Consider the following 21,967-nt stretch of genomic DNA (forward strand, 5'->3'; position numbering starts at 1 on the left):
TTTAAAAACAGGAAAATATTTAATCCACTCCAAAAAACACAACAGGACATAAAAAGAATCACAGGAAAATTATTTACCTATGATGGAAGAAGGATGTTACTGGCCTTGTGCTCTCCGTCCTACAATCCTGAGGCTTTGATGTTTAGAAGAAATGATCTTGTCCTTCAGATACTCCTAGCTACTCAGAAATAAATTATATACGTCTGTAAAAGAGGTCTGCCCAGGCTAAGCTACAAGAGAGCTGGACAGGAAGGAGAAAGAAGCATCAATCTACAATAAATTGACCAAAGAACGGCTGGGTGACATTGCAAAGCAATCCCAGGCGGGTGGGCCCTTCTGATGCTCTGGTGTGAACCACAACCCATAAAAGCGGGCTGGTCCAGGGAATGTGTCAGTCAGCCCATGCTTAGCTACAGCCTCAGTATTCTCATTCACCATCTTCAGCCAAAAGCAGCCGGAACAAAGCCCCAGACTTCTCCTTCAAGCCCCCTGCTGGTTGGTTTCATCATTATCTCGCCTCTTCCAAATCTGTAAGAAATGAATACAAAAGATATTTAGGAGCTAAAACTCAATTCACAAATATTTATCGAGTACCAATTCTGCACTAGACAATGGACAACCTGTCACCCGACTTACATATTGCTAAATCCCCGGAAACCAACTCAAAATCTTTCTGAAAATTCTTACATTCAATTTTCATTTTCCACTCCCTGCCCCTCTTTCTTACTTTCCATTCCAAATTCCCTTTTTATAAAAGGACTCATAGTCAAGCCTACAACCTCAGACAAAGAGCTGAGGGAAGAGTCATCTCTAGAAGGAGAGATGTCTCTCTTTCTTTACAAAGCAATAGCTTTTCCTCAGTCTCTACCTTCCTTCTTCACCAGGTACTAGGGCAGTTAGAGAAGACAGAGACAATCTGCTCCACGAGCTCTCAATCCAGTGGAGAAGACAGTTCAAATGCGATCAGTGCTCCAATAAAGACTTGCAGAAAGTGCTGTGGGGTCACGAGAGATAACTTTGCCTTGAGAATTGGGGAAAGCTTCAGAGACGACTCCTACCTGCCCCCTTGATGATTTCAGGCTCTTCCTTTCGGAAACCAGACCACATACCTCTGCAAAACTAACCTGGCCACAAACATAACCTCCTTACTCACTTGTAAATCTTCCATGCTTCTCCCTGCTGTTCCCTTCTCTGAAAACCGCTCCTTGACTTTCAGGGCCATATAATCCGGCCCCACTCAACTCCCCAGTGCATCCAACCAGGCACCCAGCCTAACCAAGGCTCTAACTCAATCCCATTTCCTGCCTTTGCCCGCGTCATTCCTCTCACCAGCCCAACACTCCAGCTATTCAGTGCTCACCAAGCCTGTGGCCCACCCACCTGAATGTAAGCCTCTGACAGTGTGATCATCTGAGGAAGGATGTCAGTCACCTGGAGGTCTTGTAATTCATACCATTTGCCTGTCCCCTGCAAAAAGTATGAAGGGCTGAGTTAGTCGGCTCCCTAAAACCACAAGGGTGTAGAAGGAAAGGATCACAGTAAAAAGTTACAAAAATGAGAAGAAAAGCTACTAGACCATCATGCAGCCAGTCATAAATAAGACGGTGCTTGACGTCTGCTGGACATCATTCCATTTAAAGAGTTTTTGGGGTAGTGATCATGGCAAACTTGATTCCTGCCAAGGATTCCTTAAAGTACAATGGAGTCTCAAACACTTCTGTACACCTTTTAAAAACAATTTAGGTGGACAATAAAAAGAGGAAGCCCTCTATTCCTCACCTAAGATGTCTCCTTGCTGCTCAGAAATGACAGACTAGACACACTCACCCAGGAGGTGCAGTGTTAACTCTAAAAGTGGACATTCCCACCCTCACTCCAGAGAACACAGCAATAGTCAGCCAAGAAAAAGTGTCCCGTGTGGCCTACAAAACCAGTGCTGTGAATACTGCAAATTCTACCTCATTCTGTGCTTCCATAACAAGGAGAAAGGAGGTTTCTGGAATATGGCAGAGGCACTTCTGGAAGCCTGCCTGCCTCATCCATCCAAATTTCTAAGAATGCCAAAGATAGATACCATAAAAGACAGGTATTCCAGATATTCTGGCTATTCCAATAGTTCGGGATATAGGAAACAAAGAAAGCTCAGGATCACATAATCAAGTCCCCATTCCTGGTCCAAGGACAGGTTAAGAACATGATGAAACCAAGTATCTGGATCAAATGCCAATTCTACCGACTTCAGATACATCACTAAAGCTCTGAGCCTAGATTTTGTCGTCTGTAAAAAAGATGTATCAACACCTGTCTCGGGGGTGTGTTTTAAGGAGGTAAATGAGATGAACATGCATTAGCCATTTGGCGTACTTTCCAGCACACAGTAAAGTGCTTGATAAACAGAAGCTAGTTATTATTAAACTAGAGTCCTGGAAGAGACTAATAAATTAGAACAATATGTGCTAATAATCTGTGTGATACCAAATATGTCAAGCACATGTTTCATCCATTTTCAGCTTGAGACAAATTCATAAAATTGTTTTTAGCTGAAAGGGAACCTTTACACCCAGTGCTTTGTAAACTTTAGTTTCATACAAATCAGAGGGTTTTATTAAAATGCAGATTCTGATTCAGTAGGTTTGGGTGGGCCTGAAATTCTGCATTTCTAACATGCTCTCAGACAATGCCACAGCTGCCGGTCCAAGAATCCCACTCTAGGTGGTAAGACTCTAGTCTGAGACAGTGATTTTCAAACTTGGCTGCACACCAGAATCTCCTGCCGAAATTTCAAACATCACAATGCCTGGGTTCCACCTCCGGATAAGCTAATGCAGAGTCTCTTAACCTTAAGTGACATTTTTGGCCAGAAAATTCTTTGCTGCAGTAGCTGCCCTGTACATTGTAGGATATTTAGCAGCATCCCTGGCCTCTACCCCAGTTGAAAAATAACAGGCACAGATTACACTGTTCTAATGTAACTGGCCTGGGGTACTGCCCAGGCACCAGGATTTTTCAAAATCTCCCCAGGTAAATCCAATGTGCAGCCGAAACAGAGATTAGCCTTAACTAATCACTTAAGCCTTAACTCTATCACTTGTGGAGTCTCAAAGTCAAGGCCAAGAAAGGGCAAACTGAAAGGAGCTACCCTCTGAAATGCCAAAGGAACGACACCTGTTTTGGCCACTCTGTGCCATGACAAGTCAGCGCCACTCACATGATGAAGCACATGGATCCGGTAGGAGCCCTCGGAGGGCTTGCCGTCGTGTACGATGTTGGCAATGAGGTCGTAGGTGGTATTCTTGTGGACTGCCTGTACTTCTTCAGACAAGTATTCCCTCAGATCCACATTTCTGGTGATGATGAAAATAAAGCCAAAAGATCAGACAAATGCTGTGAGGTCAGGGAAAGCATCCTACACAAAGGGATCACAAAGCTGTTGAACCCGACTTTAGGACCCTGGCTTGAAGGAGGTTTGCAGAGCCACAGAAGCCCAGGTTTGTGGGAATTCACATAATTTGCCATAAAAATGAGGCTTTCTAATCAAACTAGAAAGATAGGTTCTGAAGGAAAAGTACATTTTAAAAGCATGTCTAGTAACCAAAAGAGGAGGGCCTGGAGTAATTCAGACTTGAACTGGAATCTGGGCTCTGCCACTTCAGAAGTGTGTGTGATGAGCAGGTTACAACCTAAGCCTCTTCTACGAGATGAGAATGCAAGTCACCGACTCCACCGAGACGGTGAGGATTAAGTGATGGGACAGGTGTAACTACCTCACCCTGTGCCCTACCCGGGAATCAACTGCAGCTGCAGTGTTCAGGCAACACACAGTCTCTGGCCTTAGGCTATGGAAGGCCTGACTACATAACTATGTGGGTTGCTGCTGTATATAACTGCTGTAACAATCTCAATAGGACAAACCAGGCAGATCATCCAGATTTTTTTCTATTTTCTGAGAACTTGCTTCTTTGATTTTTTTTCTTTTAGTCAAGTAAGCAGAAAGGTTACAAGTAACAGAAACCCACCCAAGGTAGCATAAGCACAAAAGAGGAATTTATTCTAGGTTTTCAGACTAGGAAATGCAGCTGGAACCAAGCAATGGAGAAGAGGCAAGACTCAAGAGAGCTGCTTGCTCTCTTTCCTGCTTTTGACATCAGCTTTATTCTTCTTCCCCCATTTGCAGTCTGGCTTTCTCTTCTTTATGTGACCCACCTGTTACCCGACAGCTTCCAATTTCTCAGTTCTGGCTGCCAAAATATACTATTGGCTAGGTTCCTTCAATTGGGACTTAGAAACATCAGATTTATTCTTACTATCTGTTTCAATCCTGTCTTCCTTTGCCTTGAAGAAGCTCTTTAGTCTGATGAAGTCCCATTTGTTTATTCTTTCTGTTGTTTCCCTTTTCTTAGAAGACATGGTGTCCGAAAAGGTCCTTTTAATAGTGATGTCAAAGAGTGTACTGCCTACATTTTCTTCTAGAAGCCTTATCATTTCAGGTCTTACCTTTAAGTTTTTGATCCATTTTGAGTTTATTTTGGTGAATGGTGAAAAAGAATGGTCAATTTTCATTCTTTTACATGTGGCTTTCCAGTTTTCCCAGCACCATTTGTTGAAAAGACTTTCTTTTCTCCATTGTATGCCCTCAGCTCCTTTGTCAAAGATTAGCTGTCCATAGATATGTGGTTTTATTTCTGGGCTTTCAATTCTGTTCCATTGATCTGTACACCCGTTTTTGTACCAGTACCATGCTGTTTTGATTACTGTAGCTTTGTAGTATGTTTTGAAGTCAGGGATTGTGATGCCTCCAGCTTTGTTCTTTTTTCTCAGGAATGCTTTAGCAATTCGGGGTCTTTTGTTGCCCCATATGAATTTTAGGATTCTTTGTTCTATTTCTGTAAAGAATGTCATTGGGATTCTGATTGGGAGTGTGCTGAACCTGTAGATTGCTTTAGGTAGAATGGACATTTTAACTATGTTTATTCTTCCAATCCAAGTACATGGACTGTTTTTCCATCTCTTTATGTCGTCATCCACTTCTTTCAGAAAAGCCTTGTAGTTTTCATCGTATAGGTCTTTCACTTCCCTAGTTAAATTCACCCTGAGGCATTTTATTCTTTTTGTTGCAACTGTGAGCGGTATTGTGTTCTTGAGTTCTTTTTCTATTAGTTCATTATTAGAGTATAGAAATGCTACTGATTTATGTAAATTGATCTTATACCCTGCAATTTTGCTGTAGTTGATTATTTCTAAAAGTTTTCCAATGGATTCTTTGGGGTTTTCTATATATAGGATCATGTCATCTGCAAACAGTGAGTTTCACTTCTTCCCTTCCTATTCGGATTCCTTTTATTCCTTTCTCTTGCCTAACTGCTCTGGCCAAAACCTCCAGTACTATGTTAAATAAGACTGGTGATAGAAGGCATCCTTGTCTCATTCCTATTTTCAGGGGGATGGCACTCAGTTTTTCCCCATTGAGTATGATGTTGGTTGTGGGTTTGTCATATATGGCCTTTATTATGTTGAGGCAATTCCCTTCTATTCCTATTTTTTTCAGAGTTTTTATCATAAATGGCTGTTGGATCTTGTCAAATGCTTTCTCTGCATCTATTGAGATGATCATGTGGTTTTTATTCCTCAATTTGTTGATGTGGTGTATCACGTTGATTGATTTGCAGATGTTGAACTATCCCTGTGTCCCTGGTATGAATCCCATATGATTATGGTATATGATCCTTTTGATGAATTGCTGAATTCGGGTTGCCAAAATTTTGTTGAGAATTTTTCCATCTATGTTGATCAGCAATATTGGCCTGTAGTTCTCTTTTCTTGTGGTGTCCTTGTCAGGCTTTGGTATCAGCGTGATGTTGGCCTCGTAGAATGTGTTAGGAAGTATTCCATCCTCCCAGATTTTTTGGAATAGCTTGAAAAGGATAGGTATTAAATCCTCTCTGAAAGTGTGATAGAATTCCCCAGGAAAGCCATCTGGTCCTGGGGTTTTATTCTTTGGGATGCTTTTGATTGCTGTTTCAATCTCTTTCCTTGTGATTGGTCTGTTCAAATTGTCTGCTTCTTCTTGACTAAGCTTTGGGAGATTGTAGGAATCCAAGAATTTAATCATTTCCTCTAGGTTATCCATTTTGTTGGCATATAGTTTTTCATAGTATTCTCTTATAATCCGTTGTATTTCTGTGGCGTCTGTTGTTATTTCTCCTCTTTCATTTCTGATTTTGTTTATTTGAGCTCTCTTTTTTTCCTTGTAAGTCTGGCTAGGGGTTTATCAATTTTATTTATCTTCTCAAAGAACCAGCTCTTTGTTTCATTGATCCTTTCTACTGCCTTTTTTGTTTCAATAGCATTTATTTCTGCTCTGATTTTTACTATTTCTGTCCTTCTGTTAACTTTGGGCTTTGTTTGTTCTTCTTTCTATAATTCAGTTAGGTGTAGTTTAAGATCGCTTATTTGGGATTTTTCTTGTTTGTTAAGATGTGTCTGTATGGCAATGAATTTTCCTCTTAATACAGCTTTTGCTGTATCCCATATGAGTTGGTATGGGATGTAATCATTTTCATTTGTCTCCAGGTATTTTTTGACTTCTTCTTTAATTTCTTCAATGATCCACCGCTTGTCCAATAGCATATAGTTTAGTCTCCACATCTTTGTGCCTTTCTCAGCTTTTTTCTTGTAATTAATTTCTAGCTTTATAGCATTATGATCGGAGAAGATGCTTGTTATTATTTCAATTTTTTAAAATTTGCAGAGGCTTGCCTTGTTTCCCAACATATGGTCTATCCTTGAGAATGTCCCATGTGCACTTGAGAAGAATGTGTCTTCTGCTGTTTTTGGGTAAGGTGTTCTATATATGTCTATTAAATCCAACTATTTTAGCTTTTTGTTTAGCTCCACTGTTTCCTTGTTGATTTTCTGTCTGGATGATCTGTCCATTGATGTGAGTGGGGTGTTGAGGTCCCCTACTATTATTGTGTTGTTTTTAACATCTTCCTTTAGGTCTGTTAATAGTTGCTTTATGAACTTTGGTGCTCCTGTGTTGGGTGCATAGATATTTATAAGTGTTATTTCTTCTTGATGAAGTGTCCCTTTGATCATTATGTATTGGCCCTCTATGTCTCTCTTTACCTGCCTTATCTTGAAATCTGTTTTGTCTGATATAAGTATTGCGACACCTGCTTTCTTTTGTTTGCTATTAGCTTGGAGTATTGTCTTCCACCCCTTCACTCTGAGCCTGTTTGTCCTTGGAGCTGAGGTGTGTTCCCTGGAGGCAACAAATTGTTGACTCTTGTTGTTTAATTCATCTTGCCACTCTCTCTTTTTATTGGAGAGTTCAATCCATTTACATTGAGGGTGGTTATTGATGCATGAGGGCTTAATGCTGTCATTCTGTCATTCATTTTCTGGTTTTCCTGTGTTTCCTTTGTTTCTCGTCCTGTGTGTTTTAGCCTACCCATTGACTTCTGCAATTTCTTATGCTGGGTTTTTTAGCTTTTTCCTTATTTATGTTTTGTCTCTCTGTTCTATTTCTTAGTTTAGTGGCTATCCTGCAGTTTGTATTCAGAACCTTGTGCATAACATAGTCCATTTTCTGGTGGCCTTTTACTTCCTTAGCCTAAACTGATTCAATCCCTTTCCTCCTCCCCTCCTAAATTATTATTTTCATCTCTTATTCCAACATGTGTTGTGAGTTTGTGGTTAGAGTGATAAGACTGTCTTTGCTCTGGTGATTTCCTTCCCTTTATCCTAATGCTATAGTTGAATACTTGCTATCCTATTCTATTAGTCTCCCTACTCTGTATTTTGTGACCCCTTTCTCCCTTTTGTTCTTTTTTCAGGTATGAGGGCCTTCTTGAGGATTTCTTGTAGTGGAGGTCTTGTGGCTACAAAGTCCCTTAGCTTTTGTCTGTCTGGAAAGGATTTAATTTCTCCCTCATATCTGAAGGATATTTTTGCCGGATAGAGTATTCTTGGCTGAAGATTTTTATCCTTTAAAGTTTTGAATATGTCACTCCAATCTCTCCTAGCTTGTAAGGTTTCTATAGAGAAATCCACTGAAAGTCTGATAGGAGTTCCTTTGTAGGTTATTTTCTTTTGCCTTGCTGCCCTGAGTATTCTTTGTCATTCATTTTTGCCATTTTTATTACTATAGGCCTTGGAGTAGGTCTTTTTACATTGACAAATCTAGGAGATCTGAAATCTTCCTCCACACACACTTCTCACTTACTCCTTAGCTTTGGGAAGTTCTCTGCTATTATGTCGCTGAGCACACTTTCTGCTCCATTTTCCTTTTCCACACCCTCAGGAATTCCAATGATTCTTAAGTTGCATTTTCTCATTGAGTCAGCTATTTCTCTGAGATTTTCTTCAGTTTTTTTAATTCTTAGTTCTCTTTCTTCCTCTGTCTGGAGCCATTCAACCTGCCTATCTTCAATTATGCTAATTTTCTCCTCTATGGTGTCTACATGGGCATTCAGGGAGTCCGTATTCTGTTTTATCTGGTCCATTGTATTTTTCATCTCTAGTATTTCTGATTGATTCTTCTTTAAAGTTTCAATCTCTTTTGTGAAATAACTGCAGAACTCGTTGACTTGTTTCTCTATATTTCCCTTTACCTTACTGAGTATTTTGATGATAGCTATTCTGAACTCATTTTCACTTAGTTTACCTATTTCTAAGTCCTCAGGACATAATTCTGTGTTTTTATTGTTTTCCTTTTGGACTGGAGCTTTTATAAATTGCTGGATGGTGGAGGAGCGGTTTTTGCACATAATGCTATTATTCGGTTGCAGTTACAGCCTGTTGCCACTAGATGGGGGTCGAGAGCCACGTGTTCTGAGCCCTCTGCCTTCAGCTGTGATGGCAGTGCACAGAGCAGGTTGAGGGAGGAGGGGCACCTTCTCTCGCATGCAGACCTGGATTCCGATCAGCTCCGGCTCTCTAGTTTCCTGGGGCCCTGGCTTGATGGGGTCCCCCCACGTGAAAGCTTTCCCCCGTTAGAGGGTTTCTGCTGCAGGGGTGGTGGGAGTCCTGGACGATCCCATGGATGCACAGCCCCTCCCCTGCTCCTTCCCTCACCCTCCGCAGTGATCCCAGTCTCTAGCGGAGAGAGCAAAGTTCTCTCTTACCCCATTCCAGCTCCTCCAAGGGTAGCTCCAGCCTCTCCGCCCTCTGTCATTTGGCTGCTGTGGGTCTCTGACAAGCTCTGTGTTATTAGGATTCTTTTGGTTGGAATTCAGTTGCTCCTTCTGATTGTAATTTGGAGGGGAGAAAGTCCCAGGCGAGCTCACTCCACCATGTCGCTGACATCACTCATCCTTAATATCTGAACATTCACTTTCAAATACAGAGAAGCATTCTTGACATACCCAGAATAAAATCTCCTTCTGTGTGTTTCTTTTTTTTTTTTTGAGGAAGATTAACTCTGAGTTAACATCTGCTGCCAATCTTTTTTTTTTTTTTTTTTTGCTGAGGAAGACTGGCCCTAAGCCACCATCTGTGCCCATCTTCCTCTACTTTATATGTGGGACGCCTGCCACAGCATGGCTTGATAAGCGATACATAGGTCCGTGCCCAGGATCCGAACTGGCGAACCCCAGGCCACTGAAGCTGAGCACACGAACTTAACCACTGAACCACCAGGCCAGCCCCTCCTTCTGTGTTTTATGTTTTGAATTCTATCCATCAGTTGAACTACAAATGCATACAGGTTATTACAAAGTAAAGTGCTATAGTAAATGCCTACTGTGAAGACTGTACAAAGACAATTATTAAGAACTGTCACACAGGGAGATTGACAATGTGAATATTAAGACAATATGTCAACTACCTAATTTTAGAAAAAATATACCCTTTTGTAGCCTACAAATATATAAAAATTTAAATAATACATGGTAGAATAAGAGATTGTATCCTATTTCTAATCTCTGTACAATTGTCTGATATGCTACCACTCACAACAGGAAACACAATAATGTCATCTCTGGAAGAATTCACAAGAAAAGCTAACAGTGGTCATGTCCAGTGGTCACTTCTAGATCCATATTTCCATTTGTATTTTAAACTATGTGAATCTATTACCTGTCCAAAAACACAAAAAGGTTTCAATGTGAACCATGTAGTAATAAAGATGCAACTTTGCTCTAATTATATTATGTAGGTTTCTATGTGTTAGTGATAGCTGTTTATTTCTACACACTGACAGTGTCCCATATAGATTACAATAAATATTCACTGTAAAAGATAATTTAGATACAAATCCTAAGAAATCCATGCAAGCTCTAGGTAGCCAAACTGCCTGCTGGCTTCTCCATTGTTTTCTCCTCAGTTTTAACAGCTGTCCAGAGTTGGCTGAACGAGACCTAGAGAAATGTTTAGGAGTATTTACACTCAAGTTTTCATGACTGAATTAAACCTGTTTAAGTGGCAAAAGGGAACGAATACATGTTGTATCATTTTGCCTTAGAAAACAGGCAAAGAAGCATACTCACCTCCCAGTCAGAACAACAGTCCAATTCAGAGAACACCTAATTAGCTGGAAGTCAAACTTTAAACCTGTACTCCAAAAACCCTATCTCCAAGTGAGCAGAGGGCACCTAATTGCTGCAAGTCCAATATATTCCTGGTAAAAAGGGGATGTGTTATAAATAAAACACAGGAGAAGAATTAGGTACAAAAAGTGTCCTTTTCATGAAGTGGGGACTTGGAATAACCTAGAACTGTATTACTTTGAAAGTAATTACAGTGCATAAAGTAATTTAAGTGCAGGACTCCAGCATGAGTCACACAATTTGAGGTTCTCTAAAGACTAATTAGTTAAGAAGTAACCTTTTTCTTAACCTCTCCAAGCAAGCTTTCTGAAGGACACAAACCACTGAAGTCACAGTTACCAAAACTCCGAATGCAACTGGTAGCAAAATGAACATACCCCAGGCCTAATGTAAAAGATATCGATGGGATAAGGAGACGTCTGCAGTGAGTGAGTAGAAACTACTATCAATACATGGTCCTCCTTCCGGAAGCTGCCCTGAGTCAAGAGTGCTCTTTCCTACCTGGTACAGACTGTGACTGTGGCAATTCACAAGAGTCCAGTTCTGAAATAAAACCCTGACTCAAGAGACTGTCAAAGAAAGCTTCTCTGTGGTCCCACCCAAGGTAGCAGAGAGCTGGGCTCCATGTCCCCCAGGTTCACTCTACTTATCACACACACAAGATGCTAGTGATCACAGGAAGAAAAGTGAGAGAAAAGAAAAAGAAATTCTATAATCCTTACCTCCCACTGTTCTCAGATTCTTGGTGATCACAGAACTGGAAATAATAAAATGTTACACCCAGAAGGACCCCTAGGGCTCATCTAGTTCAAGCCTCTCATTTTATCCATGAGAGAACACAGGCAGAAAATTGCAAATGACCTGCCCAAGGTCACACAACTAGGACAGTCCAGCAGTCAGGCCTCTTTAATTTTAGATACTACCTTCTTAACACCTCATAGAATTAAGAAGTGGAACTATTTTCAAAGAAGAAAATGGGCAATCCTCGTATAGTTTGGGGAACTGGGAAATGGTGGGGGACAGAGGGAGTAAGAAAAGAGATGAGCACCTGTCCATTACAGCTCCCAAAAACTTTGTGAAGGTTAAAAAAAAAAAAACTACTGAACTAAACATCATGTTAATCCTATACCCATCCAGATCCTTCCCAAAAAGAAACTGTCTTAGGGCTCTACTTTTACCTTATCTAAATGCCAGCACACAGAGACCCACATTTCTTCCTGCCAGCCCTGCCACCAGATTTCCCCTCGTTCTCAGAGATACTGTCTACAGAGTGTGAAAAACTGTGTCTCTCTGAAAACTGCATGGTAAATTAAGACCATCTATCAAAATTTATAACTTCCTTGTCAATAAGGAGACATAGAACACATTCCAGACTTTACTCTCTGGTGAAAAAATAAGACAGAAGGACCCCAAGACCACAAGACAAATCTGGGGTCGTCCCCACTGTCCATGCCTAACTACAGTATGCAAGAAGATGTGACAATCAGTGAATGGATGGACAGACTCTAACTGCTCAGGATCATCTTCAAAGCCAGGCAGAACCCGACCTGCCCTACCCTACTTTGATCAACTGCTTTTCCCGGCACTGAAAGACCACACTTCCCAGCAAGCAGGAGGAGAAGGTAAAAGACGGACTGCCTCCAGGGAAACATCTATTTTTCAAGTCCCTGAAATATTCGTATCCTTCCAATAAAACCCTTTAACTTCCATAGTGTAGGCAGGCTCTGTTCCTTGCAATCTCCAGCTAAGACAGTCCAAAATTAGTAATGGCACAAAAATATGAAAAGAAATTCAGGCTCATTCCCCCAAGAGAAAGTGAAGCAGGGTAATACTCACGTAATAGGGAAGTTGACAATAGTTGGATTCTTCTCCACAAAGAAATTGTTCTTAGTAAATCTCTTAATACAAAAGATTAGATATGGAGGCAGCTTGGTGAGCTGGAAGCGCTTCAGAAAGTTCTCCTTGTAAGTCTTATATTCCTAGAGAGAGAAAAGACAATTATCAAAACGAGTGCTGGAGTACCGGAGCAGGTGCGTGAGTTCCGGTTTGGTTTGGGGTTTTTAGTATACTCTTGCCTTATACTTAGAATTCAGAAGACACTTAATACCAGAAACCACAAACAAGGCTTAGGAATAGCAATTTGGCTAAGGCTGACTAAAATACCTCAACCGTGGGCTGTCTCTCAGCCAGCACATGATCATACTGTTGAACTCTAACCACAGTAATGTGGGTATCCGTTTCTATAAGAGAAACAAAAATACCAAGTGCAAAAGAAGGTTTGTTAAAAGCTGAAGAATTAAAACCATGAAAGTCTCACTCAATTCAAAATAAGGAAGAACTTCCTGATAATTAGATGCACGCACCCATGGAACAGGTACTTTTGAAGCAGTGAGGAGCTCATCAGCATTGAGGGTGTCAACCAACATCCTTCTTCTGAAAGGTCCCAAGACTCGTGGGTCAAATGCAACCTGTCAGGCAACGTTTACTGAGGACTCACTCAGCTGTTCCAGGAGATGGAGTGGTGGAGGACCCAGAACATCTTCCCCAGCCCAAGAGGCTTAAAAGCTAGTGAACACAAATTTACTTTTCCTGAAGACACACACACACAATTTAATATAGTAAAAACTAAGATGCAGGAGGGAAAGATTAGGCATAATCAAAGAGGAAGGACCGATGAGAACAGCCCTGTCTGGAGTGGGTGAGTTTTGGAGGTAAGAAGAGGCCGATTCAGGGATACCCAAGTTTCCCACTAAAATATTTTAATATAAAACTAGGATACTCAAAAAAATTTAGGATACACATAATCCAAAACCACCTGGATGATGACCTTATAAAATATCAAGTAAGAGTTTCACTTCCACTCGTTACAGCCTGAGGAGCTCCAAAGAGCTGCTTACCAACAAAACTGGTAAAAAATCATTTTACAAAACCACCACCACCACCACCATTTAAATTCTCTGGAAATGGTCCCAAGGGCATAGAGCAAATGAAAAAACATTACTAAAGAAAACGGTTTTTAAAATTTTTTTCTAAAATGTTACAAAAAGAAACTCTACTAATTCGGTAAGAAAAGTGAGAGTCGGTGGTATTTGAAACAAGACCTCTCCCTCTCTCCTTCCCAGCTCAGTAAGACAGAAACTCCTCTCTAGACTGGTACAGCCAAAAACTCCATTTCTGATCGTCTAATGGTATAACCAACATGGGAAAACGTCCTTTTGTTGGTATCAAGTAACTCGTCTCAGTGTGACTGAAATAAAATACTGTATTAAAAGCAAAAAACTTTTTAAAAGATCAAGTAAATGCCAAGAGATTTCACTGCCCACCATTGTATCAATGAACAAGTTGACATCAAGAAGCACTATTTTTAATTATCTCAGACTAGTGAAGGATAGACAGATTTAACACCTAAATGATGTCACAGCCTAACTTACAAGGTTTCTCAGGACTTTACGAGAAAACATGAGGGGAAAGAATTTCACCATGGACATCAGCACCACATTCACAAAGCAAGGAGCAATTTGGTTTTAGCTAAACACCACACTATAATAGCACTGTTAATTTTATTGCTTTCAAAGTTTTGTTGGTATACAACTTATAAGTTTGCTATAATTTTACACTCAAAAGTTGTAAATATAGGAGTTTATACACTAACATTTATGTTTCTACTAACTTAAGTAATATTATATTAAGAATAAATTTAAATCAATACTGAGGGTCCATGGGCATCTTAATATTTCTTAAGTTTGAACAAACAGTGACAATAGGGACCAAGTGGCAGAGCTGAAAAAGTCAGGTGAAAAATCTGAGTTTAGATTCTTAGCTCTGTCACTTGGGGCCGGCCCCATCGCTAAGTGGTTAAGTTCACGTGCTCCGCTTCGGCGGCCCAGGGTTTCACAGGTTGGGATCCTGGGCAGGGACATGGCACTGCTCATCAAGCCATGCTGAGGTGACATCCCACACGCCACAACTAGAAGGACCCACAACTAGAAATATACAACTATGTACCGGGGGGCTTTGGGCAGAAAAAAGGAAAAATAAAATCTTAAAAAGCAAATGCTAAAAAAAACAAAAAAAAAAACTGAACTACATGAGCCTAAAGTCTCTCTTTCACCTCCCAAAAGTGAAACGAGTCAAATGAACAGGTTAGACATTTCAGGGATCACTGCTCCCTGTCTCGGTGCGTGTGTGACATGGGCAGCTGAACTGTACATGGTCACCCAGGGCTTGTTCTGCTTACTATGCCTGCTCCCAGTTCCTGACAAGTGACTTGGACGTCGGATGGAAACAGTAATGGGGGTCAGGGAGATGTGTTTTAGAGACTTCTTGGGGTGGCTGCCTTGCTCACAACTCCCACTCCTTGACCAGAAAGGACACCTGATCCAAGCGGGCCTTTCAGCCCCTTCCTGGGAACCTGGAGCAGAGCGGCAGAGCCTGCACACTGGAACAGCTGAGATCAGGTTAATGGGACAAGTCAACAGACCACTACTTCTGAGAACCCCATCACTCTGCTCCTTTCCTTCCCAGGTCCTGCTCGCTTCAAGTTTGCCTAGGATCCTAAGAGATACCTTCCAATAAAGTTCCTCTTCTAATTTAACTAGTTTTTTGTTAGTATTTAATATCTGAAAAGAAAAGAACTTCAGCTAATAAAAAGCAGAAATTGTTTGGAATGAGGCATCAAGTTAAAAAAAAATTCTCCTAGTAAGGAACCAAAAGGATTAAATCTGTTTAGGATGAAGAAAGGAATTAAACCAAGAAACAGTTAACTCAGCAGATAAAAAGAAACTTTTAACTTGATAAAGAGTAATATTACAATAAGAATAAGTTATTTCATTTTATTTATTTATACAGCCATACACTGCATAACAATGTTTCCGTTAACAATGGACCCTGTATACTATGGTGATCCCACAAGATGAGTACCATATAGCCCAGGTGTGTAGTAGGCAATACCATGTAGGTTTGTGTAAGCACACTCTGATGTTCACACAATGACGAAATGACCTAATGAGGCCATTTCTCAGAATGTAGCCCCATCATTAAGCAACACATGACTGTATTTTAAGTTCTTTTTTTTTTAACACTGATGTCATATTTTTTAAAAGATGGGAGTTGTTCTTACTTCTGTGAGTTTCTACTGTCTTAAATATCCAGTCCTTTCTCCATACTATCCAAGGGTGGAAGGTTCAAAGGGGTACATGAGAAGTACAAGAGAGGGCACTGTAACTCAAGTTAAGAGTTGGGGGTGATCAGCTGTAAATGGCATGGAGTCTGGGAGGCTCAATAAAGACAATACACTTGGGGCTGGCCCGGTGGCATTAGAGGTTAAGTTTGCATGCTCTACTTCAGTAGCCCAGGGTTCATGGATTTGGATCCTGGGTGCAGATGGACACAGCGCTTCATCAAGCCATGCTGTGGCAGTGTCCCACAAAAAATAGAGGAAGATTAGCAGAGACGTTAGCTCAGGGCCAATCTTCCTCACACACACACAAAAAAATACACTTTATAACACATGCATTACATACACGTGGCGATATCTAAGTATAAAAAGAAAATGAAAAAGTTAAGAGAGAGAAAGGGGTATCAGCTGGGTAGGGATGCAGAGGGTCTACCTTCTCCGTGATGCCGTTAAACTTGGCCAGGATGTTGAAGAGTGGCACCTGGGGGATAATAAGCTGCTCCTTCTCATCCTTATAGAGGGGGGCAGTAGGAAGGTCCAGCGTCAGGTACATAAAGGTGGACTCCACCATCGTCTCCTGGTACTCGTCATTATGGAGCAGCTGCTCTTTTTCTTCTGCTGGCTAGAAATAAGTGAGAAAAAAAGGAGAGAAGGAGCAGCATGAAGACCACCACAGGTTGAAAGAAACAACACTTTTGTTACATTTACATTTACTTCATTTTATACTGAAGTCAAGGGAGTGCCCAAGAGACCGGGCAGTTGCAAGGGCAGTAGCACCACCTGGTTAGATTAATGTAAGAACCAAAGATCTTCCATCTTCAGAGAGATTTTATTTAAATATCAGACTATTTACAAAGCTTTTAGATGATCTAGAAAGCTTACCTGAGCTTTCTAAAAGAAACACACCAGCACCACCCGGTGGCCAGACCTTTACCCTAACAATCTGCATTGCATGTTTCAGTCAACGAGGGACTGCACATACGACGGTAGTCATGTAAGATTAGTACCATACAGCCTCGGTGTGTAGTGCGCTATACCACCTAGGTTTGTGTAAGTGCACTCCAGGATGTTCGCACAATGACAAAATAGCCTAACAACGCATTTCTCAAAACATATCCCCATCTTTAAGTGACGTATGACTGTATGCAAGCAGTAACTCCCAAACTGGTGCGACAGGAACCTGAGGGAACTGCCACTTGGCAGGTGTTTTGTAGAACCTCTTCCTGGGGAAAAAGGCCTTACCAGTTCTCTAGGCGTCTCTGTCAACCCTAAATCCCCTCAGGCAATATAAATCAGTCCAAGACTCAGGTTCAAGCCACTCACCAGGTCAGGATGAGGAAGCTTTTTAGTGAAGATCCTCATGGACCCCTGGAAAACGTCAGTCACGATAGCTGTACAAACAGAAATCAAAGTGCAAATTCTGTCAGGCTGGAAAGCATTTCCAAAATATAGTCCTAACTTCTAAATTTCTGAAATAAACTAGCATCTTCCAGCATTAGACCCAAAGTTCTCACTAAACATAGAAGTACCTTCGTAACATATACCACCATGGCACCTTTATAATTATTTGTGTAAATTCTTTTATGTCTGTCTTCTACACAAGATGCTCTCTAACCTCCGGCACAGGGCCTACCCCATGAGAGAAAAATTAAGTGCGCTTGAAATGAATGATTTATAGCCTGGAGATTTATGAATCACAAAAAATTCATAAGCAAAACAAGATACATCCAAAGAACTTCCCAGAACCATATGCTGCCTGCAGAGGGAAACAATGTCCACCCTGCACCGGACGTAAAAGGAAAATGACAGACTAACGGATGGAGCAGAACAGAACCAGAGCAATGAGACAGAAAAGCACAACAGCGTTCTAGAATGCTAACAGGACACAAAAGTAGAGCACTCAGAGGGTGTACACAGGCTGAAGACAGCTGGTGTAGGCAGCAGGGCCATCTAGTAGGAAGAGGAGCAGGCCACAAGCCCACATCAAGAGACACTAACACCATCAGAACAGAGAAAGAAGGAAAAAACTGTGTTAGGTCTCCAAAATTATTCACCCATCTCAGCAGTCTCTAAGATAATAGTTATTTTTGGCATTCGTGAAAAATGCATGATTACTGCTAAGCCAACATGGATGCTAAGGGACATAGGGACTCAAAGTCTGAGAATCTGTATGGAGGCCAGCCTCATTCCTCCACATGTAGGCTCTGAGCAAGGAGCGAGCTTTTACTCTACTTCACCAGTCAATTTACAAGCCAGGCAAACCACCCCAGCTCCTCCTCACATTAACTCTTGCACAGCCAGGAGACTAGCAGTCTACAGCATGCTGCCCAGCCCCTCAGTGTGAAACCAGGTCAGGATTTCTAGAGCACAATAATATCCATTTCCACTTATTAAAAATGCCATCAGATATAACCATATTATAACAAAAAGGGAGAGGGGTCTATTCGGGAACAAAATTTACCCACGTATACAGATATTACCCTAACATAAAAACAGTTAGGAGGAAAAGGACGGGAAGTTGCAGTGTTTTTAAAAGGAAACACACGACTTACTCTTCTTTTTCTTCTTTGTGCCCCCCAGAGCTGAGTGCAGAGCATTCAGAAACCAAGACAGAAAGTCGACTCCATCCCCTGGAAAAGGAAGGGCGGGACATGTCAAAGCTGGGAGGCAGTACAATAACCCCAACCAAGCGCTGGTTGGCATGACTCCACATTCCTGGTTTTCCTCCTTCCTTTCAGGCCATGCCATCCCATCCCCTGGGCAGCCTCTTCTATCTGGCCATTAAATGACGGCATTCCTCAAGGACAAGCTCTTAGTCTTCCAATCTTTACTCTCTCCCTAGTCTCTCTGATCCAACCTGGACCTTCGATTATCATCTCTACTCCAAGCCTGTATTTCTCTGCCCATCAAAAGCCATTATTATACTTCCCCTCTAAGTCATTCCTCAGCCAAAAAAATGTTTTAAAACATAAATCTGACGTCACATCTTTGTGACATTTAAAAGCCTTCAGAAAGGCGCCAGCCAAGTGGCACAGCGGTTAAGTTTGCACGTTCTGCTTCAGTGGCCCGGGGTTCCCTGGTTCTGATCCTGGGTGTGGACCTATGCACCACTTGTCAAGCTATGCTGTGGCAGCCCTCCCACATAAAATAGAGGAAGATGGGCACAGATGTTAGCTGAGGGCCAGTCCTCCTCAGCAAAAAAGAGATGTTAGTTCAGGGCTCATCTTCCCCCCAAAAAAAAATTTTTTTTTAAATTAAAGCCTTCAGTGACTCCCCATTGTTGTCACGATATAACCCAAGCTCCATATAACAGCATAGACAAACCCAACAATCTGGTCCCTCCCTCTCAATCTCCCCCTCCACTCTCCATTTAGAATGCCCAGCCCCAACCTGTCTCCTCCTCTACCTAAGACTCAGGTGCTTCTCCCTCCACTCTGACCCTCAGCCTACCTACATGTTTGACTGGGGGTTCTTGCTCCATGCTCCCTCCTATTACATACCTTGCTTCGTCTATCACAGCACTTAACACCTCATAATCACCTCTTTGCATGACTGTCTTCCCCACTAGAATGGCAGCTCCTAGAAGCATGTTTCTGATCCCTGCAGCTCCAAAACCCAGCACCATGAATGAATGTTGAATAAACTGACATGGATGCTAAAGGATACTATACGAAAGCCAGGTGCTAAGAGCTACAGACTATCCACTTTACTCATATGGCAATAATTAATTGGGTTTGGAGGGATGAAAACAGTCAAAACCGTTCATCAGAATATTCTAGCCTATGACCTGACAAAATGAGAAGCAAAGGTGGCAGGTGCTTAATAAGGGTTAGTTGGGTTAGTACCTTTCCCAGCCCCCTGGTTTCCCCTGAAGCTATGCAGTTTAGTAGTTTAGTTTACCAAATAAGACACACTTCTTATTCAGGTGAAATCTCTTGGGACTCTGAGCAGGGCAGGCTGGGGAAAGCAGAGGGGGGAGCCCAACCAGGCTATGCAGTGGACACTCACTCTGCCACTACAGGGGTCACTGCAAAGTGGAAGTAAATTTGTTCATCAAACTAGTTTTGTTGCCCTCAAGTCAGAGAACACGAACGACTTGTTCCTCACCCTGCTTGGTGATCTGAAAAGTCTTCTTGCTGCAAAGGACAACAGCCTGAAGCATCTCATGGGGAGAGACATGTGCCTTAAAATTCCGAGGGTTCCAGAGCTTTCTCATCAGCTCTCCAAAACGCTGGACCAACAAGAACATGATATCCCCCGGAGGACGCTTGATGTTCTTATAGTTGTCTTCTTCCAGGAAGTAGTTCCGGAGAGGAGGAACGTTAGACAGAGCCTGGAAGTCAAACATTCTGATTAATCCAAAGCTCCTTTGCAGGACCCCGGGAGCCAAGCTCTTTCAACTAAAGATCTTCTAATAGAACTGTGCCTGTGATGCCTTAAAGAACCAGAAGTAAATGGACTCCCAAAGAAGCCTACCCTGAGTTCATGAGAGAAACATCCTGTTATTGGATGTTTCATACAAAGCCCAGTGCTGCAGACACTTTGTTGACATGGATATGACAAAGGAGTTTCTAAAAAAAGTATTCAAATCCCTATCTGCTGACCAACTTATTTAATAATTTCCTTTGTTTACTCTAATCAGGCCTGTCACTACATTTAGATTCACGAGGAATTGAAGGCTAGAAACCCAAATACTCTTTTGTCATCCTCCATTTGGCTGGGGCAGAGATAACTATTGGGAGACCCAGTTCCCCCATCTCTCAACTGCACATTAAAATAATATGAAAATCATCACAATAAAATTTAGTGTTTTCCCCAAATGTAGTATTAAGAATGTGGTAACAAACCATACAACTGTATATAAAAATGAACGTACTCTATTGTGTGTTGGAAAATGGTCAAAAGGTTTAAGAGAACAAAAATAAATTTTACCTCATTAAGCAAAAAGACAAAAACCAGCCATGTTCGTTGAGGAATACATGCTCATGACTCTGGGAGGAAGACCACAGAATAGACCCCAAATAAATGCACAGTCTCCCCACAGGTCTTTCCCTTTGGGTTCATGAATCCCCACCTGTGCTGTGCTTACTATGAACACAACTTTCTTTGGCAAGGTAAGCCACTTAGGAGGAGGACACAAGGTTACTGCCAAATATAATATAAACCAAGGCGTCTCTGGGGAAGACAACTCAGGACGCAGAGAGCACCAAAACCATTAGAGGTGATTAGGAAAATCCCTACAAAAACAGCTTAAACAAACAAGAACTTCCTGCTTAGAGAATAATTACTTTAAAAAAAAAAGAGAGAGTTACTCTCAAATGGAAAAGAATATAGATAAAGTTTATCCTAATTCTCAGTTATCCATGCTGTGGAGAGAGGCTGCTCTCTGGCTTGACAATACAAATAATAGTAAGCATCCTCGGAGAGAAATTTTCCAGCCTCCAGAGGGAGTACTTGGTCCATTCAACCCTATTTTAGTGGAATCCTCATTGCAGAGGTTTTGTTCATTCACTTTTTTTTTTTTTTTTCTGCTTTATCTCCCCAACCCCCCCGTACACAGTTGTGTATCTTAGTTGCATGTCCTTCTAGTTGTGGGATGTGGGACGCCGCCTCAACGTGGCCTGACGAGCGGTGCCATGTCCGCACCCAGGATCTGAACCCTGGGCCGCCACAGTGGAGCGCGTGAACTTAACCACTCAGCCACGGAGCCAGGCCCGATCCACTTATTTTTACAAATAAAGAGAACTTGTTATGGAAACTAAAACCCATCACAAAGCCAAGACTAACTGCCCTAACCATGTTCAAACCCTACCTTCCCACCTGTAACAGTCCTCACAAAGCCGTGAGAGGCAGTAAGAGGAACAGTCTGCAATGTCTCTCTCCACCTAAGAATCTGACTTTCCCAAGGACGAGGCATGACACCAAAACTGAGAGATATACTTTCACAATTTTTTACCCCGTTCTTTTTATTTTTATTTTTGCTGAGGAAGATTAGCCTTCAGCTAACATCTGTGCCAATCCTTCTCTATCTTTTTGTATGTGGGACACCACCACAGCATGGCTGGTGAGTGGAGTAGGTCCATGCCCAGGATCCAAACCTGCGAACCTGGGCCACCCTACTGGAGCATGTGAAACTTTAACCACTACACCACAGGGCTGGGCCCAATTCTTTATGCACAAATACCATAAACAAAGTTTAAAGGTCAAATAAGAACTAGGAGGAAATATCTGCAACATATAACAC

At 41.7% G+C, this 21,967-nt stretch overlaps 1 protein-coding gene across 2 annotated transcripts in view; it reads right to left on the reverse strand.

The window, feature by feature from the left end:
* The window catches only part of USP39 (ubiquitin specific peptidase 39), a 30,699-nt gene continuing 8,732 nt past the window's right edge, over positions 1-21,967 (reverse strand). For both annotated transcript variants that reach the window (XM_014852814.3, XM_070511845.1), the window contains 8 exons: positions 19,831-20,056; positions 18,276-18,353; positions 17,047-17,114; positions 16,157-16,345; positions 12,384-12,526; positions 3,209-3,344; positions 1,381-1,467; positions 1-528 (listed from right to left, as the gene is read on the reverse strand). In XM_014852814.3, coding sequence (XP_014708300.1) covers positions 481-528; positions 1,381-1,467; positions 3,209-3,344; positions 12,384-12,526; positions 16,157-16,345; positions 17,047-17,114; positions 18,276-18,353; positions 19,831-20,056 — 975 coding nt within the window. In that variant the 3' untranslated portion in view covers positions 1-480. The remainder of the gene's footprint in view (positions 529-1,380; positions 1,468-3,208; positions 3,345-12,383; positions 12,527-16,156; positions 16,346-17,046; positions 17,115-18,275; positions 18,354-19,830; positions 20,057-21,967) is intronic.

The sequence above is a fragment of the Equus asinus genome, chromosome 6 (genome assembly GCF_041296235.1).
Source record: "Equus asinus isolate D_3611 breed Donkey chromosome 6, EquAss-T2T_v2, whole genome shotgun sequence".
Taxonomy (NCBI): Eukaryota; Metazoa; Chordata; class Mammalia; order Perissodactyla; family Equidae; genus Equus; species Equus asinus.